Source organism: Bactrocera dorsalis, chromosome 4, assembly GCF_023373825.1.
Source record: "Bactrocera dorsalis isolate Fly_Bdor chromosome 4, ASM2337382v1, whole genome shotgun sequence".
Taxonomy (NCBI): domain Eukaryota; kingdom Metazoa; phylum Arthropoda; class Insecta; order Diptera; family Tephritidae; genus Bactrocera; species Bactrocera dorsalis.
The window spans coordinates 45071025-45097422 of NC_064306.1; the positions used below are offsets into that span (position 1 = coordinate 45071025).

Sequence of the window (26398 nt, forward strand, 5' to 3'; positions counted from 1 at the left end):
GCACTGAATGAAGGCTAAAAAAAGTATACGCTCATGCATACCATACACTCACGTCGGTGCATAAGCATGCGAGCATTATATTGACCAGATAACAAATAAAGGCAAATCAACTGCAGATAAAGTGGCTTGCGATTGACATGCGATAAAAATGCAAAAATTCCAACTGATTTACAAATGTGTAAGTGTATACTGACCGCATGTATCAAATATTTGATGAGGGAATATATTTTTAACGATTTATATGGTTCTTAACCAGTTTGCAGCAAATTAATGATTACTTTCCAGCAAACACACAAATCGTTTTACATGCAAAATTATATTTGTTGATCCGCTTCCGTTATCTTCGAAAGTTATGTGTTTTCACTGAAAAATCGGTCAATAATTTCAATTTTTAGGGATTTTCAATTACCAGTTTAAATAGCTTACCAGACGAAAGACACTCCATCGAACGATATCGGCCAACCTAGTAGTAAATACCGATAAGACGGATATGGTACTCTTTACAATGAGGTACAAAATCCCGACTTGGAAATCCCGTAGTTCAAAGGAGTTGAATTAACAACTAAGGCGCATACTAAGTACCTGGGATTAATTTTGGAAACCAAATGTGGTAACTCAATAGGGATGAAATATTGAAAAGTCCAGTGATGCTCTATATGCATGTATCAAATTAATGGAGTCTACATAGACCTATAACCTGGCCTTATGCATTGGTTTTACACAATGGTAGTTAAGTCAAAATACATACAGAAGACTGTTGGAACAGATACACCGACTCAATTTACGGGAGCGCTAAGACCCACTCCAACAGCTGCACTAAAAAGGTTACTCAACGTGCCACCATCGACATTGCTGTAGAAAGCTCTCTGGCAAAATCAGCTGCAAAACTGGTGGCATAAGTGAATGCTCTAGAACGACCACCGAACATACCTCAATAAGCGGAGGTTTAGTGAATAAAATAGGACATACATACATATATCCCCTTTATTTGGAAGAGAAGCTTTTAAGTCACACTAAAACAAGGTGGATGGCGCCGAAGAATGCAACTCACCAGCGGAACTTAGGAAATTTGTACATGCAGATCAAAAATGCCTAATTGTTTTGGAATCTGGTGCTCGGAGATGGATCTCAGGCGGAAGTCCTTGTGGTCAGGAAAATGACTGAGATAGCTAACAACGTAAAGAAGAACAATGTTTATATGGATAGCGGCAATTAAAGCAATAATCTCGCATCGCATTACGTCAGAGAATATCCTTAACGAAACGAAAAAGCTGAGTAGATTGAAAAAAGTGCCATGCGTCTGGCTACCAAACCAGTGCAGGAAATACGGAAGTCACTAAAAACGATATACATACAATGACATTTCCGAAAAATCTGACAGACGGATCAAAATGGAAATAAAATGCCTTAAGGATATGCAGGATCGCTAAGATCATGTGAAAGGCGACGGAAAAAGTACGCATGGTTTTCACTCCCACTGTCTCGAGAAGACTGCAGAACCGTTTTTGCTATAGTCTCAGGTCAGAACCTACAGCATCACATGCCAGCGGGGTGGCCATAAACAACGACGATACATGCAGAAAGTGCAGAGAAGTAGACGTAAGATAGACGCTGGAGCACGTCTTTTTCTTCAGAACCTTCAGTTCCTGCACGACGTAAACTTCCTCTCATAGTAAAATGAACCTCCATCTGTCATTAGAAAGGGAATGAAGGTCTGTGTATGGCGTCACAGCCAATCAGTATAACCTAACCGACAGACATTATATTTGTAGCTTGTTTTTCTGAGTTTCCTAATTGAACGGATGCATTTCATTTTATTCTTTTTGAATATGGATAAGGCTTTATTTCAGTCTAAAAACATTTTTTGTTTGTTTCTTATACGTCATCAACCCTCAACCAAGAGAAAGTAGTAGGCAATATCAAATGACTAGTAAAAAAGTAGGTCCATCAAATGGAAATCAAGGTTCCAATATGGATAATCAATCCATTGAATTTTGGTCTCTATACAAAGTACTATTTAAAGCTGTTGAATTTTCTTGAGAACTTTTGCTTTCATAATACCTTAACCTTTCATTTTACAGTAAAAAATTATGATTGTTGCGATTTGAAAAAAGACTAATCTCTTATAACCGAGGTATAAGAAAGAGGACAACGTCATATCTAAGGGCACATTTAGTGTGACAGGAAAAAATCGTTTTAACCTTGCACTCAAGAGTAGATTTATACATATTTTTATAATACACAGTAAAATTTTTAAATATTTTAGTTACGCGATCTCAGTCTAAAATTGCATAAGTTTTACCTTCATGCGATGAAAATCCCCATCCACAAAAACAATCTTTCAAATTATATCATAAAATTCTATTTATAAATATATAAACATTATTTTCTTATTTGTAATAAAAACATGTTTTCTCAAATAATCTTATCTAATATGCAATGTGTTAGCACACCTAACCACATGCCACATTATTAGTCATAACATTAAAAGAAAAATATACAAAAGTTGCCAAATAATAATAAAAAACAACAACAAAGTAATAAAAAGTAATAACACCACAAATAGCGAAACAATCGCTATAATATAGAGCATATAAAGAGGAAGAGGCGGTTGAGCCTCTGGGCAAACATATGTACATACTATCCATTACTTATTCATACACACACACTTTGTCAAATTTTTTGTTGTTATATCGTCATTGTATAAATATTTTACATATTTCGTTATTTTTAGAACATTTTTACACTTTTTGTTGCGCCACGTTGTTATCATTAATTTTTTTTCCAATTTCATTTGCTTTTGTTTCGGATGTTTTATTCTTCGAATTGCCTTTTCGGCGGCTGTGTTCACTCAAATTTGGCACAAAAATATGTAACAATTCATATATGCAATATATATTTTTAATTTTCCTCTCAAAGCGCACACACTACGTCGCCGACGAATCGAACGTACAGCATACGAACCGACTGATCGCTGTCAAGCATACAATAGTTTCATATATACATGCATATGTAGAAGTGTGCATAAGACCGCGTTCAGACACGGAAACTTTATGTTATTGTCGGAAACGTTTCGCAAACAACTATTCTTGTTCTCAAACTTTCCTCACAACTATCCTGCATAATCTATGCCAATTTTTTTGAAGATATCTTTTCTAATAAAAAAGGCTTCTATAAGTGGATTTGATTTGGATTGGTTAGCTTGTATGGCAGCTACAAGCTATAGTGGCCTGATCTTAATGAACGGACATGACTAAATCGGCTCAGATTGACATCCTCATCATTTATATATAACCTTATTTGATTACCAGTGATAACTTCTGGTTATAATAACTTCTTGTTAAACTTCATATACCCTGTCAAAGGTATAATTATGGATCATAAAATTTTAACAAAAATTGCCATGTCTGAACACCGTCTGAACACAAGCGAAATTTCAACAGAAAAAATTTCCGCCTGCTTCGCCTTTAACTTTTTCGTCTTGTTTACAGTAATTGAGTGTGAATGTCGACACGCCCACTCAGTGGCTGGCACTTTTGACGTGCAACAATCCGCGTAAGTGCATGCAAGTTCAGTGTGTGTGTGTGTGTGTGTGTGTGCACATGATGCTGGCGAAGGCTACACGGCGCTGTGCAACGTTGCATATATTTGCATGGCTAACATGTTGAGGTGTTGCATGCCACTGGCTACATGCAACAGTGTTACTGTATATTAATTCATACATACATACACATATTTGGCATATATTACTACAATTAAATGCATGCCATTGACATGCCACACGCGCACACACGCTGTCAATTTGCATAAAAAACTAGAAAGTTCACACTTGCAACACAAATAGCTTGCAGGTGTGTAATAAAGCGAGCGCGAAATTTTTCTGAACTTGCAACACCAAATTCAATTACACACCTGAAAACACGGCTTGCATGTATATGCGTATGTAGTTGAGGAAAAACACATAAATATGTATGTAAGTTGCAAAAACTACTTGCAACATCATATGCATACTGCATGTATGTATGTATGTGGCTATTTGAAAGCGCTGAACTATGTTGCTGACGAAAAAACTGAAAAGGAAATATGCCAAAAATGCAGCAGCGCATTTTATTTCATTTTCCATTGCTACAAGCTGTTGCATGCCGTGTTTATTTATTTATAATAATGTTTTCGCGCTTCTGCAATAACTGTTTAAATACTGAAATGCTTGTTTACACTATATATGTAGATAACCCGGAAGGAAATGCACTAGTTCCAAACTGTTTCGTTTCTGTTGCATTTCGAGCTATTAGTGATTCCTTTTCATTGCGTAAGGCTGAGTTCACACACAGCAATTTTTTTAGCAAAAGGGTCAGCTGATTAGAAAGTCTTCATTTCTTTTCTTTTTAAGGGGGCTTCTACCTTTTTGGACCGAAAACCTACTGATGTTTTTTGAATTATTTTTCGGGAAGTATTCAGAAAAGGCAAAATAATGAAATTTTCGCACAGTTGTCGGAAAAAGATTATTTAAGCTTTGCAGATTGTAATCCAAGTAAAGGGGGGTACCCAACAATGGTGGCAGGCGACTCAACCTTATACGAATGAAAAATATTTTCTTACTCTGTACACTTTTCCTCATACATGATACTAAAACGAAGAAGAATACATGAAAAATGCTAAAAATGAAAAATATATCGATTTTTAGCTCTTTTTTGTTACTAATAACTTTTTTAATTGAACAATTTCATTTCAATATTTTTGGTAAATTCTAGTACCAGGGTTTCGCAAACTTCTGTCGAACACGTGCTTACTGGGCATTACTCAATTTTGCGTACTATAGGACTTTTATCAATTCGAAAACCATGGTTTTGAAAACAGCTTTTAAGAAGGGCCGCGGCGGATTAGCGCGATTGACACCACTTCACCAAAAAGCCAATTACTTTTGTAATTTAAAAGATTTCAATTCGAAATTTTGAGAAGGTATATTTGAAATATGAATTTTTCAGAGAAAAATTATTTGAGTTTTATACTTTTTTGAAAATATAGCGGTTTACATATAATATCAAAAAATATAGTCGAAAGACCAACTCTGTTTGGGCAAAGGTGAACATCAAAAGATATATCAACTTCTTGGGAATGATTTCCTGCAGAATTTGGCAGTCTGATAATGTAGCCTTCACGTATTTTTATGACAATATAAGACATCACTCAAACACCAACAACATTCCACTTTCGTTGACCCGATTATAGTGGTAACTGATAGTCTTTAAACGTCAACAACTCATAAACAAATTGTTATAGGTAAGGATATATGGCTGATCTCAAGAGAGGATCCCACTTGAACTGATTATGAGCAGTTCTTTTTGAAAAGAGAAAAAAACGCCAGTTTAATTCGGAACATACGGGTCAATCAATAAGAAATTGTTTAGATTTTTTAACATACAGTAGTAGTATTCATCCAAGCAACTTCAATGACCAGCTAGAACACCACTATTAAGAAAAGCCTAAGCTTGTTGGGCATTAAAAGGTTCTTTTGCAATTTTTTGGGCCAGAGGGATTTTACGACCGTACTTGTACCAATAGTTGCCCAGTACTCACCAAGTTTCCACCAGTTCCAGCTATCCAATAGTAACCCCAAAAAGACAGTGAAGCTCCGACCCGTTCTCATTTCAATAACAGAGATGCTAAGATGTCTAGATGTCTAGTCTTTAGCAATTCTTCTATAGCCTGATATCCGAACTAGTCTTAACCAGAAGCAACCCGATGCCGTAGCAACCTAGGCTTTAAAAACGATGGATAGTTGCCGAGAGTAAACTCTTCCACCAACTTTTCACCAAGCCTTAAACCATTCACAAATAAACTCACTGTGCATCTTTCGCAACGGGTTCTTTCTTTAACGGCATTTTTTTACTCACAGCTTCTTCTCAATTATGATGGAAGAGAAAATTTCCACAGAGCTTGATTCCTTGACTCCATGCGTATGAAATCAGGTGAACTGAGAATTCCGGCGTGTTCAGGTTCAAGCTCATTTAGATAACCGACTTCTCTGAGTCTAAAAGTAAGATTTCTGGTAAGGTGTGATACTATGCGTAGAATAGCATAGAGAATTGATCTTAGTTTCGTTTTTATACGATTGAACAGCTTCAAAAGCTCTTCAGAATCATCAATCCATTTTTGTTTTTAATCTATTATGAGCTCGCGGCGCCCCTGCTTTAAACAGATCTTTCGTATACCCATATACTAATTTACAATATATCCAACACATTCCTTTGATATCTTTTTGGTCCCAGCTCTCTTGAACAACTTCACTTTACGGGCATCCGAAAATAGTTTTGGGGACTTTTTTGACGTTTTCGTTATTAGCAGCCTCTTTACGGTGTCCCGTGCGTGCATTATCGTCGCTCATTTCGTCTCGTTTAAACTTAGGAAACCACTTCTCAACGATTGATTTTCCCCGTGCAGAGTCCGAATAATGTTCATCAACCCAAGTCTTGGCTTCAACAGTACTTTTTTTCAAAAAAAAAAAACATTGCTTTATAACACAAGAAATGCCTTTTTTTCATTTTTTTTGAACATAGATAAGTTGCTTCAATCAAAATGCTGTAAATCATAAACTAATATCGACAGTTGTCAAATATACATATGCACCTATCTTCTGAATGTTAGGACTGACTAATTCTAGTAGTGCCATTTATGTGTTAGCCTACGTATACCAGTCCACTTAGAGAGCTTGCATCTCCATTTATCCATAGGGTATATTTCCTATGACGCGCTCAAATACAAATGGACTTATAATTTTTTCAATTCAGAGTCAATAAATGCCACCGTATGTACATGTATGTGTACACATATCCATTCTATTTACATTCAATTAAAATTTGTTCAATTCAGTATTTTTTTAAAAAGCTTTTGCTAGCGAATTGCAGCATGCTTATATGCTTTCACCGTAAATACGCTAATTTCTAGGCCAAAAAAGGTGATACCTGCGTATCATTTCTTTACAAAGCTAATGAGTGCACACAGGCACACATATGTACATATGTGTTGATTTACGGAGAGTAAATGTAAAATTAAAAAATCTTGCGGTCGAAAGTTAATTTTTATGAATATCCATTAATATCACAATGCTTATTTACTCTGTAATAATATAAATAGTTAATAGATTACGGTAAAAAGCCAATTAAATTTTTTCAGCATTTACGAATCATTTGATTGATGGCATGCGTTTCATTTAAAAATATGTTGCTTTTTACATTTTTTTAAATCCAACTGTTCTAAATATTTCAACTGAAAGGAATTGAAAGGAAAATAATTGCTCTGAGCTATGTTCGCAAGTAATTTTAATTTCATTTTTAAATAATAAAATACAAATGTATAAAGTGTAGCATATTAACTAAAAATATAAAATGTTTTCAAATAAAATATATTATATTGTTTATCTGCAATAACATTCATATAAAAATACTATCTACATCTCCTAATAACAAGATGTATTCAACAGGTTAAGCAGTTCCTCTAATACATAATTTTCTTAGTTTTTTTATGCATTTTTCTACATCTTTGCAATGTTGACTGATTTATTTTGATTTGTTTAATTACAGCTGAGCTCAACAACCACAAATGGTTGCCACTTAATGTCTACCTCACCCACGCAAACATATGCAATACACGAGGACGTTGACGCAAGGCTGTTGATAAGCCACTCGGGACCAACGCAAGAGACAATCTCACGGTGAGTAGTGACAAATACATACAGTGTTTAATTTATATAATCTAAGATCTTTATTTTCATAAAAATGTATACCTCTTTCGAAAAATTTCCATCGGTTAACAATTTTGACTACCTTATCTATCTATTCAGTATTACCTTATCTTACCATTTAATATTAGGTAGTCGAAAAAGTCTTTTCACATTTCTAATCAAACTTCAACTTATTTTTTCTATTTATACTAATAAACAAATATGCAAATGTGTCCCATTTAGTCGACCACTCTGTGCTATTTTTCCGCTAGTGACATTGTTCCATCAATGTAAATCGGAATTTCGTAGTTTGCGCGGCATTCTTCTCTTTTTTATACAAAAATTTCAAAATAAAGTGAATATTTTCCTTACTTTTACTCATTTTTGAACAGCTGTAACTTTTTTTCAATTTCCCCGATTTTTTTTTTGGTTAAATGAAGCTTAAAATCTGACCTTTCCAACACTATAAGATATGACACAATGTGATTGATAGCACTGGAGATATATGTAAAGGGTGATTTTTTAAGAGCTTGATAACTTTTTTTTAAAAAAAAAACGCATAAAATTTGCAAAATCTCATCGGTTCTTTATTTGAAACGTTAGATTGGTTCATGACATTTACTTTTTGAAGATAATTTCATTTAAATGTTGACCGCGGCTGCGTCTTAGGTGGTCCATTCGGAAAGTCCAATTTTGGGCAACTTTTTCGAGCATTTCGGCCGGAATAGCCCGAATTTCTTCGGAAATGTTGTCTTCCAAAGCTGGAATAGTTGCTGGCTTATTTCTGTAGACTTTAGACTTGACGTAGCCCCACAAAAAATAGTCTAAAGGCGTTAAATCGCATGATCTTGGTGGCCAACTTACGGGTCCATTTCTTGAGATGAATTGTTGTCCGAAGTTTTCCCTCAAAATGGCCATAGAATCGCGAGCTGTGTGGCATGTAGCGCCATCTTGTTGAAACCACATGTCAACCAAGTTCAGTTCTTCCATTTTTGGCAACAAAAAGTTTGTTAGCATCGAACGATAGCGATCGCCATTCACCGTAACGTTGCGTCCAACAGCATCTTTGAAAAAATACGGTCCAATGATTCCACCAGCGTACAAACCACACCAAACAGTGCATTTTTCGGGATGCATGGGCAGTTCTTGAACGGCTTCTGGTTGCTCTTCACCCCAAATGCGGCAATTTTGCTTATTTACGTAGCCATTCAACCAGAAATGAGCCTCATCGCTGAACAAAATTTGTCGATAAAAAAGCGGATTTTCTGCCAACTGATTTTGGTAATAAAATTCAATGATTTGCAAGCGTTGCTCGTTAGTAAGTCTATTCATGATGAAATGTCAAAGCATACTGAGCATCTTTCTCTTTGACACCATGTCTGAAATCCCACGTGATCTGTCAAATACTAATGCATGAAAATCCTAACCTCAAAAAAATCACCCGTTACGACTGCAACGACATCTATTGACAAAATACGAAAATACTTTTTCGATTACCCAATATTTAGTGATTTTTAATGCAATTTCCTAGCCAAAGCAATAGTGTAGTTATAACTTCTTCCAACATCTGTTAAGAACAAACGAAACTCCTTAAGATCACTCTATATTAATGGGTTATACCAACTTTGGAATAAAAAAAAATTATTCTGCAAATATTTATATAAAAAATTTTGTTCTCTGAATTGATTTCGATTTTTGAACCACCCCCTATCCAGAAATACCTAGTGCTTATCCTTCATAGAAAACTTTCGTGGAGACCAAATTTTGAGGAGAGAGTATAAAAATCATCGGTTTCCTTATATTGCTTTAGAAGAGCTACTGAGAAAATGAGAGGAAAACTCTGATCAAAAGTGGTGTGTTGTCTCTATGTTACCGTCGTCAAGACAACGATGTTGTATTCGGCTAGTGGAGGGCGCTCGAAAAGGCTACACTCGTTATAAAGTTTGAATATGATATGATAATAAAAGCGACTCTTAACGGCATCTCCGGTGCACTGGTGCTAGACAGACAATACCACTTAAAGCCATTTTACATATAGCACTCGTGGACAGTGCCAGTAGGTGTGCTAAAACTTCACCCAATCCCAATACTCGTGTAACTAATTTTAGGATTTTCGGACACCTGCCTCACTTTGCTCCCTATGATTGGTGATGGTATTGAGGCTTTAATAAATACTTGGGTGGCTTTTAATTACGTGTAGTATAGTATAGGCCAAAAATATATAAAATCGGTAGATACTACCCCAAATCCCATATATTTCATATAATGATTTTCGTTTTTCCAACAAACCTTATGACATATAATAAAATTGCTTAGATTACGAACCTCTGGTTGATGTTTTGCACTTAAGAGTATTTCCCTGGCTTTGGTCCTGACATTTTCGGGAGCATGAAACGTTTAATTACAACCGAACATAGTTCTACCTTACTTGTTTTTTTTTGGATTCAAGTTAATTTAAAGTAGAAACGCTTCCTTATTGCCTGGCATCTTTCTTTGTTTTTTTTTTATCAGATCGGCTGAGAGATCGAGAGAATCCAAAATTTCCAAAAATAAATCACCGGTTATTTAATTACACTACATTCTGTAAATGTACATTGTTCTTAAACATTTGATTAACAAAATGTGTTTTCAAACAAATTCATCTTGCTAATCGCCATCTGCCGGTTCGCTTTACAAATTTAACATGTGAACCGTAAATATTTCCTCGAAACACTAAAATCATTTTACTTTAAACAATCTTCCCTTAGCATCATAAAAACTATTTAGTGAATTTTCTATCATCACTGTTCGCCTCTCAACGAATTCGGCAAGGAAATCTTTAGACATCTTCCTAAATGGAATATTAATACATTGATGGTCTAGAAATAAATATTCTGGAGTTTTTCAATTAGACTGTTTTAAGTCTTGTATCTCGTCTCGGCGTTAATGAATACCAAATAGTATTTAAAGCTATAAAATTACTCCAAGTACTTTTTAAGATCCTAACAAATATTATAAAGGCCCACTGTATTTTAAAAACATTGACAAAATTAATAAAGACACAAGTAGGCAATCTTCCAAAACAAACTCGCAATTTTTACGTTTGTTTGTAATCTGTCAACTTGTAATTTCATAAGTCAACGAAAAAATTTTACAACCTAATATTTTGTCTGGCAAATTAAGCGTCAACCTGAATTGCCAAAACATATAAAGGCGTCGTAAAAATGCCACATTTTGGCCACATTTTTCCCAATTACAACTGTAATAAAAGTTTTTAAGTGCTTCCACCACATTAGTGTACGTAATAAATAAAATATTAAACTATTTTAAATTCACATGTACTCGTAGTAATTTATAGACGTTGCTTCTTACTTTTTCTTAGTATGGGACAGAATATAGATGTCAAATGCCTCTATTAGTAAAGGTAAAGACTACATTAAACTTAGATATGGAAATTTCATTCACTTCAGAAATTAATCGATTTCAGCAGCGTTTTGCATAGGGAAGTTCGTCCAATGAGGTTTTCTTGGGTTGGCTCATATGTTTAGATTAGCACCACAGGCCCTGTTCATATATACAGACGCTTCACTTACATCGCAAAATATATAAAATATTTTCTCTTAGACCATCGATGATATTAACAATACTGAGTAAAGCATTCACAAAACAGTGGATAAGCCAAGTTGTCGTCGAGGCGACTAATGGAAGTAACAAATTCCGCAACCGTCGCCGAATGCCTGAATACATTTTCTTTTGTAAAATTCAGTCGCATTCTGAACCAGAATTCTGAATGGGTATGGAATCGGGCTAATCTTTCTTTCCTGGTGGTATATGATTGTTTCACCCTTCAGGTTCAGTCAGGCTTGACCCTCAAGAACAAGATGTAGTCCCTAATGAACAAAGATCAAAATACAGTCCTTTATGAAGCGAGAAAATAGCACTATTGTAATTATATTTTATAAGTCTATCGGTTTACTGGGATGTCGAAAAGTGTGCGATCCAAGTTATTTCTGTCTTGGTGTCTCAAAGGCGGGGCAGTCAAGTTGGAAGTGTAGAGATATTTCTACCTCGTTTTCCCCCAGCAGCTTTTATAACTGGCACCCCCATAAGTTATCAACCTTACCACTTACATTTTCAAGTAGACTGCCTTCTGTAGCCTTCTTCAAAGCAAAATCCTGTTATAATATCCAAAGCAAGTAAACAGTTAACAAGATATCAGTAGTCTTCCACATTAGTGGCGTTATAAATAAATAGCATTATGCATTATTCGTCTATAATCTATCATAGCATGATCCAACAACCCTTTATTGTAATATATAGTATACTAAATCATTATCCTCTACTCATTATGTATCTAAAACAATATGAATATCATTATTTATATTTTCCATTTGATTGGCGTCACAAATCACTTTCAATCAACTTATCGATGCTCTCTGCCAACTAAATACCGCAACATTGCCATAATGACCCTTACATCATGTAAAATAATTTCAACGCATTCCACATCACTTTTAACCCGGGCATGCAACATCCACCTGCCACTCATACCACCAACATTTTGACTCATGATTTTCCATCTACTAACCAAACCAAAAACGCAGCAAACAGAATGGCTTTGCGCCACTAAGCACAACAACTATACCAACAGCCAACCATTGTGCTAAAGTATGCGATCCTATTCATTCACAGCAAACGACAGATTTAATACAAAAGCAACAAAGCGACGCAGCTGCAACCGAATTGCAATTAGAAAGCGCGGCAACTTTTCAATTCACATCGCCGACTGCAACATTTAAGCGCAAAAAGCAACAGCAAACACAGAAACAACAACAGCAACAACAACAACAACAATTCGAACACCAATTCCACAACAATAACAATAACTGTGGTGGCAATCAAACAGTGGCAGCAACGGTAATTAATAATTCACTGGCAACCGAAGCGTCGAAGCAGCCGAAATCAAAATCACCTAATCGCAACAGTGCGGAGAGTGGCAATGTGCAACATGCAGCAACAGTTAGCACGTCGATTATATTGAATGGTATAGGTGTGGCAGCAACAACAAAAGCAACAAAAGCGACTAAAGCAATAACGGTAGACGATATTTTGGCAATTGGCGGCGGCGGCAGTGGTGTTGCTGGTGCGCACAACAATACAATAACGACAACAAAGCCAACAACAAGCTTACGTACACCGCGCAATCGCACCTTGCCACGCATCGCAACAACCACAACAACACCGCGGGCTGCATATGCAGCTGACAATCTCGATCTAGTGGGCAGCCACACAGGCAAAGCGCCGCTCAACGGTCACAACAGGCGGCAACGTGCCACAGCCAAGGTGAAACAGCCGCCACAGCAGCAGCAACAACAACAGCAGCAGCAGCAACGACAGCCAACACTGCAACAACACGCGCTGCCAAAGAGAATGACCGCAGGCGCTGCTGGCGGCAGTAGCAGTGCGAGTGGCAGTGGCAATAGCAGCAATCACAGCAGCAATAGCAACAGTAACAATAACAACAATCACAGCAATACACTACACAAAGAAAACAGCGCGCTCATGGACAGTTTGGGTGCACATTTGGAGCTGGTGGGTTGGCGCAAGAAATGCCTCTACGGCCTGCTGGTGCTGCTAATGCTGCTCATCATCACAAATCTGGTGTTGACATTGTGGATACTGAAAGTGATGGAATTCACGACGGTGAGTAAACCAAACACACGCCACACCACACACACACTTACACACATGCGCTCTAATGTTGCTTGCAACAAATTATGCTTATGTACTCATGCCACATGCCTCGGCACAAAGGTGATTGTTGCCACACACCGGTTCGTTTGAATTCCACTACGTTCGGATTGAATCGACCAGTTGACATCAGGCATGCGGCGGTATGCAGGTGTATAAACGCGTGTGTGTGTGTGTGTGCGCATAAATCACTTTGCATATTTGCCTCATTAACCGGCACAATTGTTGTTAATTGACCTTCAATGGTTTCTGTCTTATCATCATTACAGGACGGCATGGGCCAGCTGAAGATAGTGCCAGGCGGCATACAGCTCACCGGTCAGGCGCTCATAATGGATATGCTGCGTGCATCGACAATACGCTCCAGGCATGGCCAGCCGATAGCGATAGGTAAGTGTGCCCCTCACATATACGAGTATACATTAATATATTCTTATGAGTGTGCGTGAGTGTGCGGCAAAGACGTGCAACTCGCTGGAGGGTGATAAATGTAGGCATAAACGCATAAGCGAACGATGAATTACACGTATACATATTTATATCAGTTTTAATATCTGTATATATATACAGTGTTGGACAAAATAATAGAATCCAGTTGGTTGCTTCGGTTGTCTTCATTTCGTACACTTGATGTAATATTCATTTAGTTTTGTTTTTTAAACAAACTTGTATATGTACAAGGTGTCTTCTGAAAAATACCGATCTCTTTGGATACAGAATCTACAATGTACAAAATATTATCTTTGAAAGTTATTAAGTATTTATGCAAAATAGGTTCCATTAGGTTCAATACAAAGTTTGGAACGAGACGAGTATATACTTATGTAGATACCCCTGAACAGGGTATACTATGTAAGTTTGCCACGAATTTTTAACACTCAGAAGGAACCTATGAAATATGTATATAAAAATTATCAACATAAAGAAAGTCGATTTAGCCATGCTGGCCTATCTGTGTATACTCGAACTAGTTCCTCACTTTTTGAGATATCTATCTAAAAACTTCACACGTATTTTTCTCACCAGAAGCTGCTCATTTGTTGGAACCTCCGAAATCGGACCACTATAGCATATGCATACATAGCTATCATACAAGCTGAACAATCAACATCAAATGCTTTGTATGGTAAACTTTTTTCATTTGAAGAGATTTTTTTCCCCAAATTTGGCATGGGTTATTGTCGGAGGCAATGCTACAATCTCTGAAGAAATATTTCAAATCAAGTCACTATACCATATAGGCGACTGAACAATACAAGTTCTTGTAATAAATCTTTAGTATCTGGGAAGGATCTCGGTTAAGTCTGCTTGAATGACTGGAATATCTTAAAATATTGCATTCGTGTTGGTTTTCAGTTTTGGAAATAGAAAATAGTTATATGGTGATACAATAGATCAGGTGAATACGGAGGATAGTTGATGAAACAAATACGCTTTTCATTAAAAATTCTTTGAATTTTTGGTATCCATTTCATTCATGTAGAACATTGGTTGTGTTATAATGTCTAGTGTCATTATACAAATAAATCTACAAATGGAGGTTCAGCTTAATACGAAATGGAGCTAACGTCGTGGAGGAGGACAATGTTTTTTACGAAAGTTTAACCGAGGATTGATATCTAATACTGGTGCTTCTCCAATCCCTTGAACTTTGAAGCTCTTATATATAATATAAGCCGAGTTCTAAATAAGGCCGAACAGAAGCAGAGTATGACGAACGTCTCTCTCATATATACTACTTCCCAGCACTTTCTTCAAGTTTCTTTCGCATGTAATGCTGGTAAGCTGTGACCTGTGGCTAGGCCAATAACCATTCTGCAGTCCTTTCGAGATTGCGTGAACAAAAGCATGCGTGTTTTTCTTCACGGCACTTGGACATGATCTGAGCGATGTTCTCTCCATCTCAACCTGATTCATCTTTCTGCCCTTTCCAAAATTTCATCATGTATCGTTTTTAGTAACTTGCGTGATTCCTGAACTGGTTCCGTAGCTAGGCAGATGGTACTTTTGGTAATGTCATCAGCTATTTCATTTCCAGAAATATCCGTGTGAACTAAATAGAATCGCTCTCCGGCAGTCACTATGTGAGTATCTACTACCTCCCTGTTCTGGTTATTGCTTTAATTGCTGCTTGAGAATCTCGAATTAAATTACTTTCATTTTCCCCAAGTTTAAATTTAAAATTCTCAAAATAGTATGTTTACCCATATATAACCTCTAAGTCAACATTCCAGTAGCAAAATTTGCTTCAATACCAATAATTTCACGGATTTTTTCTTTACCTTTGGGCATCATTAACTTCAGTACGACATACAATCAGCACTATAAACTTTAAATTGATGCGTACTACATATGTCGCAGCGACTTTTTTTCTAGTCTTAATGTTTCCTCTTTTCTAAGTTGAAACCGTTGAGATAGTTGTAACTTTAAATCAATCAACTATCCGATTTACAAGAAGTTAGGTGCGTTTACTTATTTTTTTGTTTAAAACCACCAACTCTCTTTTTTAATATCGCCCACTAATACTCCATCAGCTTTAGATCAGAGGATTGGAATGACCACTCCATCACATTGATATTTTGATCCAGAAACCATTACTTAACTACTTATACCACTATTAGCATGTTAGACTTTGTTCGTAATTTAAAATTTTAATTTTTTACGAATAGCTTCGCGCAGACGACGCTTAAGTCTCAAATAGTATTCCTTGTTGATAGAGATAGAGTTTGACTGGTTGAAGGGAATAAAGAGTGCACCACACCTCGATAATCAAAGAAAATTGTCAACGTAACCTTGATTTTTTACCTGCTTTGTGTGGTCTTTTCGGTTTCTGCTCACCTTTCGGTCTTCTGCTCGATTTTCGGCCGATTGATCGTCTATTTCTGCGTCGTAAGTATAGATCAAAGACACTTCGCCAGAAATATTATGTTTCATGACATCCTGGTAGCCGAAAAGCATAGTTTCTCCGATGTTAAGGTGACGCTGTTTTTCGAAAAAAATTTAGTGATTTTGGAACCAATTGTGATTTTACTTTTTTAGACCCAAATAATCTTTCAAAATGGATTTAACTGGTTCTTCAGATATTCCAACGATGCCAGTGAGATCTATGACTGTCGGTTTTCAAGCACCTATTGCTTTATTTTATTGAAGTGCTGATCATCAGTTGATCTTGATGGCCGTTCTGAACGTCAACTCGTTCTCAACCCTCTTTGAATAATTTGTACCAATCAAAATCTCCTACTCGCAAGTATCACAGAAGGCCTTTTCCAACATTCTAAAGATTTCGGTACCATAAATTTCATTCCGCACTTAAGATTTAATCAAACTTCTTGAATAATTTCACCAATCGTAAGAGTCGCCGAATGCACTGTATGTACTTCAGAAAAACTAATGCTTATTTTGATGCGACATTTGGCCGAAATTTTAATTAAAAAGTCTTACTATTTTTTTGCCCACAGTCGCTTTGCAAAACACAGCCTTTTACAATTTTTTTTGAATTAAAACTTTGCTTGTTGGGGGTGTCTTTTAGTCGTCAAATCGTTTTCAATTAGTTTTTTCCTTATACTCCAACTGAACAAATGCCGGCAAGGTATTCTTGAGGTTCTATCGAACTTTTGGGATAACATTAAAGTGAATTTCAGAGAACACTTTTTTAGAAGAGTACGAGGGCTGCTATATATAGTTCTGGCCTTATAATGAAAATAGGCATATTTATCAACGAAAATGTTTTTTTTTTTTTTTAGTCGGATTTGGCTCGTCTTGGAAGACCCACACGGTCGATTGCTGTTTTGTTTCGGGCTCATATGCATAGATCACCTGTGACAGCATTTCTTTACACCAATCCACACGAGCCTGTTTTTGAGCGATTGTCAAATTGTGCGGGATCCAACGAGAACAAATCGTAGTACATTAATTTAGGAATTTCCCTTTTTTTCATTTTTAGGATATTTTTAATACTACGTTCTACAGCTATGTAGAGTCTACAGGGCACTCCGCGACATAGTTTTCTATATAAGTAAGAAATTGGTTTTAAGTACCGAAGTAGACGCGGTTCCTATTATTTTTTCGAACACTGTACATATATATCTATATGTTACCCACAAGTGTAGCTGGTGTAAGTGTGTTTGTGTGCTGCCAATGACATGCAAATTTGTTTGTCTGTGATTTGCGGCAATTTGTACGCCGCCAGCATGACACTCCGCTACCAACACACACACGCATGCACATGCACATTGGGGCATATAATATGCATTAATAAGCGTATGAATAAATCTACAAATGCGTAAACATTTAGTCGGATAATGTTTGTCTGATAACGTCACGGCGCGATAAGATATTTACGCACGTAATTTATTATGGTGATGTCCCTATTAATATTCAGTTTGCATAAATTTACAAATGCTGAGATTATGTGGCGCCTAAAAGCCTATGGCCAACAACAAATTTCATCTTACACAAGCTCAGATACAGCATTCAAGCTTTCACTTCCACGATATTAGTTGTTTGTCATCTTATATTTATGGTATTTTAATATATTATTATTTGCTGGCATATGTTTGTTTTTATACATGTGTAGCCACTCCCACCTGTAATATAATATTTACTTGGTCAGCGCTCAGCATGTCGCTTTGCACAACATAGTCACAGGAATTTCTCAATCTTATAGAGGTAAAATTGCCTTAAAAATTAATTCCTTTGGAAATATAATAAGCTAACAAACCAGACAGTCTTTGTACATAAAAGTATTCGTACATATAGAATTACATAGAGGATTAAAAAAATAATTTTGGATCAACAAAATTTATGGTTTACCCATTTGGAGCAAAAATGAACAAACTTTCTATGTTTACTTACCGCGTAGCTTAAACAGCATCTCTTGGCATATATTTCAAAATATTTTGCAACACGAGGTATGACAATTAAGTAATGAGACTGATTCCATAAAAACCGTATATTTGAAAGTTATTCTACAACTCTGCCATCTCCTTCAAAGTAGCTACACAGCGATTCCAGCGCGTTTTCCATGCTTCGTAACATTTCTGGAACGCTTCGACTAGGATGTCCGCGAGTACCCTCGTCACGGCCGCCTAGATGTCCGTAATCGACTCAAAATGGGTTCCTTTGACCACCGATTTTGTTTTAGGAAACAAAAAAGTCACAGGGTGACATGTCGGGCGAATAAGGCGGCTGTTGCAACACGGCAATCCCTTTAGAGGCCAAATACTGGGACACGCTGAGGGCGGTGTGGCACGGCGCGTTGTCGTGATGAAGGATCCAGTTACGAGCGATGTCTGGGCGCACACTGTTGACTCGTTTTCGCAATCTTTCGAGTACTTGGCAATAGTAGACTTGATTCACAGTTTTCCCCGGTGAAACGAATTCTTTGTGGCCGATTCCACGGCTATCAAAAAAGGCAATAATCATCGTTTTCACTTTCGACTTGCTCATGCGAGCTTTTTTCGGGCGGGAGGCGCGCGGAGACAACCATTGTGAGCTTTGGCGTTTGGTTTCCGGGACTAAGAGCACTATCACCATACACTCTTACAATTTTAGCGTACGTTTCCGAAGCTGTTTCGCCCAATCTGGCGCAAAATTTTATCGCGACGCGTTGCTCTTGATTTCGTTTTTCCATTTTCGTGACGAGCACTACAAACACACGACTACTCAACTTGACGCAGCAGGCGAACTAAACAAGCTAGAGCATGGTACATATATCAATGGAGAGGGGAGGGATGCCGGAAAAAGAGAAAGGGAATTTCAAGGTCACAGGTTTACCACAAGCGCGGCAATAAAATCGGTCTCATTACTTAATTGTCAAATCTCGTATGATATAATGGTCCAATCAAGGTCCAATACCATATGTACAGTTTTGTTTGATAACTTGTTCTTATTTTGAAGATTATTTCATAATGCCAACCCTTAAAAAAAACCCTCATTCCCTTAAACACATAACTGGGCCACGCGGGTTTTGCAAGCTTCCCTTGAGGTTAATGTTTCACCAGCAAAATTATTCGTCATAGATTTAAACACATAGCACTTAATCCTTAATTAGGGCTATATGGTGCACCTGGAAACCAAACTACCGTAGCTTTTAGTCTTATCTTATCGCTTAAGGCACTGTCGATGTGTGTGGCCTAGCGTTGCTCAGATGTTACAAAATTCCTTTCCTATTGACCAAAATAATCCGCTTTTAGACGATCGATTCCTTCAGAAAGTCAAATTGGTGACAGTACAGGTCCAAATTAAGCAATAACAGGCGCTTAATTGGACCAGGGACGCCTGGGCTTCGATTGCTCCTTTATCAAAGAACATCTGTTTTTTTCTCGAAAAGTGGTCAGAAAAAATGCCAACATTTTCCAACCTTCTCAGAACGTCAAAAAAGAGAATTTCCAACGGAGGAGTTGATAGACATTTTAGCAGACTTAAACCCCCTACATGTACATGCTTTGTCCGGAAAATAATAGGACTGAGTTTATTTAAAAAAACTCGCCGCAATTTCTGGTCATCAATGAGCACTTTTGGGACCATCTTCGCACACACCTTGTGTTCCGCCACAATGCATAAACACAGATTTTGATAAAACATCTGGGCAATTAAACAAATACTTAGCCGATGATCTGAGTTCAAAACTTTGCGCGCACGAGTCACATTGTCGGTGTTTGTCAAAGTCGCAGGTCGCCCAGCACGGTCTTCATCAGCGACCTCTCACCGGCCCTCTAAAAATGCCTGGTGCCACCGAAACACGCCACTTCTTACTAAAACAACATCTTGGTAAGCTTGCTTGATCATATCAAACATCTCTGACGCAAATTTACCGAGTTTCACGCAGAATTTAATCGCGTACCTCTGCTCTAACGAACGTCACCCGAATATATTTGTCCAGACTTTCCAGATGCTCGTTCGTTGGCTAGGAACGTCCTTTACCGAATCCAGTTGGTGCACGTACGCTCCGAAGTACAGTCGCGGCGAAAGAAAATCAGTTTTATTACTTTCCGGACAAACCCTGTACTTTTTGATATGGTAGGAAACTGAAGGGATTTCGCATTGTTTTTAATAACAAATAAAAAACTGTGGTCGTAATATTGAAAATATACCCTTGTTTTTGCTTTATAAATGGATTTTTTATGCCTTTAAGGTTTTTTTTTTTGAGGTTTTCTTCGAATGTCTCACTACTGAGGGAACTTCATAGGTGAGAATAGGTTTGGTAAACTGGCTAGCTCGTGTGAAAAGAGTCACAATTTCACGTTCATAATGCCTTTTTAGTTTAATACCACTGACTCCTTACTGTTGGTTCCCAGTATCCTTATAAGCCGGCGGCTCGAGCCTGTCACATATTTGTTGAGGTAGCAGATACCAATACCTGCTTCGACGAAGGTGTGGTCACCGTAATGTTTCAAAAAGGTCAAGGAGAGGAAGTTATCTAGTTGCGTCACGTCGCTATCCTCAAATAACTTGGGCAGTTGGCGTTCGGCAAGATACTAAGCCTCCCAACTGCATACTGACCCATATGAATTCAGTGTGTCTTTAAGAAGACTAACTTTTTTCATTGATTTAATCGAGCCAGAATTTTATAGATAGAGTTTTAACATTCTAAAATTTAAATTCGAGCTACTTCGACACAATCTGCTATCATTTTCAATATACCATCTCCATTCTAATGCTACAACCTACCGAATGCTGTCAAATGTAAAACTATTAGTCAACTAGAAGAAAAAGATAAAACAAAAATTCAAAAATCACAACTTAGATTGCAACCTGATTTTAGATATAACTCTTGGTATATGCTGCATATTTCATGCCAACAAAAATAAGCGACCTTAAGAAATTACTAGCAACTTAGAGAAACACATAAAGTTAGAATTCTGCAAATCGCTGTAGAAAAATTAAAACTTACCGAGAATAAATAAATCTTGCCACACTCAACACAATGTGGCGAGCGCTGAAAGTACGTGTGGCACGCACGAATACATTTCACCACAACCAAATATGCGTGTTTCTATGTGTTGGCGAGTATGCAGTTAGGTGTGCGGAGCGCGTTGACTGGCGTTGCACAATTACAGATAAAAGTAGAGAAAGACAGATGGGATTTTCACCTAATGACAACATTAAGGTATGAGCAGAGACGCAGTCACACAGCCAGTGGACCGCAGCCGAGATAAGAAGCTGAAGAGGGTGTCGTACATATGTTTGGTGATGGCACCAATTCCACCTCAGTGGCCCGGATGCAATCTTTAAATTTCTTCAATGTCTTACACGTTCGAAATACACACTTAGTTGTGTGCGGGGGCGGAGGGTTATACCTATAACAGTAGATGAAACAAATTTCCTGCGCGCAGAGTGTCTTTTAACTTTTTGGTGTCGTCGCCAAGGTTGAGTGGTTGGCTGGTCCATTGGCCGTGAGCTGCAGAATCGTGCTGGCACAAATTTTATTTCCGTTTCCGCTATCATGTCACACTAATCTTGCGGCTTGCACGCTTATTTGTAGGAAGAAAGATGTGAGTCCGCACTATGCGCTTTTTTGACTTTACTTTCCTAGCAGCGTATGTTGTGGGCTTTGGTTGGGTGCTGCGGACGGGTGTGCCTTATTACGGCACATTTGTTATGCGGCTTGTTTTCGGCGCACGTGCACATGCTCGTCGCTTATTTATTACTATTTATATTACATAGTTGACATTTGGTATATTTGATTTCACTATCTGCGCCCACAAATCGCACTCATATTTATGTTGTAATATTTTCTTGCAATTTTTTTTCGGTACAACCGGATGGATGTCATCATCAACGCCGTAATTCACATTGACTGCCACAAAAACCACAAAACTAAAAACAAAAAAAAAATAAAAATAAAAAACAAATAAACAAATCGAAACACTCAACCGATAAAACAACAACCACACAACACTCTCGGTCAAACATCAAACATTCATATCCACCATAAACCAAATGGGAATTGTGGTCATCCCCACATCGACACCACACCGACACCTCAACAAACTACACTTCACCGCGCTGCTGTGATGATTACCTACACACTCGCTACTCACCTGGCGACGGCGGCAACCGAATATCATCAACAGAATCATCACGTAATTTTTCAATCAATACACGTGACGCGAATGGCATGCTGGAGAATCATTTATTCCTTGGGCACGATAAGCTCGAATGCTTGGCGAAGGAAATTCGCATCAATGACACCAACGGACGAAATTTATTTTCTGTAAATCAAAATGAAGTCACAATCGGTGCACACGCGTTGCGAATTGACGGCGAAGGTGGCGCCATATTTCGGGAGTCCATACAAACGCCGCATGTACGCGCCGAACCCGGACGCGAGTTGAGGTGAGTACTGCACGACACAAAGTAGTCATAAGAAATTGAAACGTGCAAAAACAAATGCAGTAAAATATATTTATGTGATTTTGGGTTCTAGTATAAAAAAACTGAACATTTTGACCTTAAGGGGTACACCTAGTGTCACATCATAAAACTAAATTTAAAGTTAAATATTTATAATATAATTGCATCAGATATTTTTAAGAAAAAATTTAAACATTTTTCGAATTACATGTGATATTCAAAGGCGTTAAGCGGTTACGTACAGTTAGGAGATAATACGTAGCTGTATTTTAAGACTTGAATATATTTATGAAAGGAACTACAGCTGCTCTCCGTCAGCTCCTCTCAAAAAGAAGTTTGCGGTAACCAGTATATCTCTGAACTGAAATTAAAAAAAACAAATTTCGTTAGAGTAATGTAAAACAAAATGGCGGTTTCTAAAAAAAATCGATTTTCGACCAAAATTCCGGCCTAAATTTTCATTAAAAAAATTATTGGTAGTTTAATTACTAAAAAATATATTTATAAAGCGTGTTAAAATTTGAGACTACTCGGCTTAGCTGTTCTGTAATGTTGGTCACCGACTTTGAACTGTATATAACGCCTTAAGCAAAGGTTTAGAAAAACGTTCTTCACTGTCGCATTCATTCCGGTTTTCTTCGTGGATGAAAACTGAAAAACCTAACATTTTCGACCAGAACATTTTGTCCGCACAATAATGAATTCCCAAAATTCTATTTTTAATCAGATCAAGCAATGGTAAGTCTCTCTATATGCGGAACATTCAGAAAAAAATTCTACACACTTTAAAATGCTGTAACTAAAAAATATGTTTAATATTAATTTAAAAATTTTAAGATAGAGAATCTATACTATAGACCAAAGCTATATGTAAGACCAAAAAGTTGGATATTTTCGAAATTTGACACTAGGTGTGCCCCTTAATATCAAAGTGCCTCCAAACAGTAATTTAGTAAATACTATACAAGGTTTAAAAGGATTACTCCACTTTAAAGCTTTTAAGAGATTATTCTGATCTTAAAGGCGTAGGAAAGACATCCATTCTCTCTAATATTTTTCGGGAAAAAATTAAAAAAAAAGATTAAAATTACTTTTGGAAGTACAAGTATTTTTTTCCAATAAAATATTAAAAAAATTGTTATACTGAAATTCAAGGGGCTACATGGGTTTCCTTCAGTAAGAAACAGCCTTTTATAACACATTTTTCTTATATAAAAAATTAAATATTTTATTCGAATTTTTTATTGTTACAAATTTACATTATATTAACAAAGAAATTCTAAATTATTTGGAAAAAAATATTTTAAACTCGGCCATTGCGAAGCAATGAAAAAAGGCGCGCCCGTTTTGGCAGGATCACTCTACACAGAGTCATCTAACGTGAAAAAAAAGAAAATTGGTATTTTAGTTAAAACCTTATCTCAGAACTTGGCCGAGAAAAAAAACTGAAAATTGGATTTTTGGCAGACATTTTTACAAAAAATTAAAATTTCAGCGAAAATTTTGCGACTTTTTTGTGTCTCAAATAGTTGTAATCGCAACTATAAAACAAATTCTTCATCCAAACCTTTAAGAATTGTATCTCAAAGACTGTGTAAAATTTCACGAAGATCGCTTGAGTAGTTCTCGAGGAATCTTGTCAACCGACTTCAAAAATACAGTTTCGAGTAAAACGCGTTTAAAGCCGGCGCACTTAGACTAGCTAGCCTCGGGTGCACAAGTTTTCAAAACAGTATCTCCGAAACTATTACTCGGATCAACTTGAAAATTTAGGACAATATTCTAGACAATAAAAAAACCCATAAACCCCTGTAACCCCTTAAAGGATTATTTCACTCCAAAGTTATTAAGAGATTATTCTACTCTAAAAGGAGTAGAAAATGCATACATCCTTTTTTATAATGTCTTCCGGAAAAACATTTAAAAAACTAGATTTTTTTTGGTAAGTTTTACTTTAGATAAAGTACGAAACAAAATATAGATCCTGAAACTTCTGGTTTACTATAGTCTACAGAGATTTTTTTATAATATCGTTATATGAGCTCGTCGGATTGCTTTTTATTATTCGGTAGAAGGCAACCCTAGCATTGTAGTCTGGCAAACCACATTTTTGATGGTATGCATACTCAGCGCTATTTGTATGTTTACACTATCTTAAAATATTCTTCTCGCCCAGAAATGGTAGCGCGATTATTTTTTGCAACTTTCGACGGGAATCATTCATCAAGAGTGCAGAGATGAACTTTTGATAATGAAGCTCCATCAAGGATCAGTGTTTGTCGATGGTAAGATGAATCCGATCGAGGTCGTAGATCACGCCAAGTCGAATTTCGAGGAAGTTGTCCAAAATCAACCTGATATAGCGACATGGGACCTAACGTGGGATTAAGAAAACTATAAGCATTGGTGGGATCAACATATAGTACATATAATGAACATAAGACTAAAAACTTTGTTCTCGTTGGATCCCACACGATCACTCCAAAAAGATTTGTGTCAATTGATCGAGACAAAATTTAAACAAATACGACTGAAACATGTCTAAGACAACGTTACAGCTGATGAATCATAGATTTATAAGAATGAGCACAAAGTAAACAGCAGTCTACAAAAGCTATTCAACTGCGATGCACTTCCAAGAAAAATGGTTGCCTGTTTTTTGTGACAAAGCTGTACATGTCGCAACTATACCACCAGACCAACGCAAAACAGTAAATTCTCAGTGGTACGCAACCATTTATTGCCATTTAACTTTCAAGAAATCACGAAAACCAATCACACAGGACGGGCTCTCTCACATCGACTGAAATAACTTCATGTTTGAGCACTCAAACCTTCGATTTGATGAATCATCCTCCGTAGAACCCTGACTTGGCACTGACTGACTTCTGTTGATTCCTATTCGTAAAAAATAAACTAAGGTCAACGTTTTTTCGACGCCTGAAGAGTAGGTTGACGCGGTCAGAACGCATGTTTTGGAGATACCTCAATCACTGTGGCAAAATATGCTTTGAGAAGTGGCTATTTGTTTGTCTTCTCTAATCCCGAAATATAAAAGGCGACCTACGAGAGTAGTTTAACGGCTTTTTGAGCATCATTCTTGGTTAGACATTAATTCTGTTTATGTCCTGCTATTCCGGTATGACATCAGCGCTTTTGCATTTGGTTTGATCTGTTTAATTTGTATAAAAAAAAACGATTTTAGTATATATCTTATTTTTTATTTATCATAACTTTCATCGAGGGTTGTCCAACGATCTTCCAAATTTTATTTAGAATACCATTTTTGTAGTCTGTATATATTTTACTTCAAAAGTGAGCTCAGTCTTTTCATTTTCTTTGTCGTTATTTGTCCTAGTTTTATTTAATTGTGACCCCATATCAGTACCTTGCTGAAGCAATGCTTTTATCTTCTTCAAATTAGGCATTGGACCATCGCATACAGCCTGTCGATTAAACCTCGATTGTAGGTCCTTTTGTTATCTATAAATTTGCTATATGGTTTTTTTATGGAAAGGGTATGATTGAATTTTAAGAATAAAAAATGGTTTAGTTCGATATCCAGTTTTTAGCTTTACCGCTTTTACTTTT

General features: G+C 36.8%; 1 protein-coding gene across 4 annotated transcripts in view; it reads left to right on the forward strand.

The window, feature by feature from the left end:
• Positions 1-26398, forward strand: part of LOC105222018 (myb-like protein P) — a 58134-nt gene that overhangs the window by 25310 nt on the left and 6426 nt on the right. For all 4 annotated transcript variants that reach the window (XM_049456013.1, XM_049456014.1, XM_049456012.1 and 1 more), the window contains 4 exons: positions 7581-7711; positions 12304-13402; positions 13720-13840; positions 22528-22789. In XM_049456013.1, coding sequence (XP_049311970.1) covers positions 7581-7711; positions 12304-13402; positions 13720-13840; positions 22528-22789 — 1613 coding nt within the window. The remainder of the gene's footprint in view (positions 1-7580; positions 7712-12303; positions 13403-13719; positions 13841-22527; positions 22790-26398) is intronic.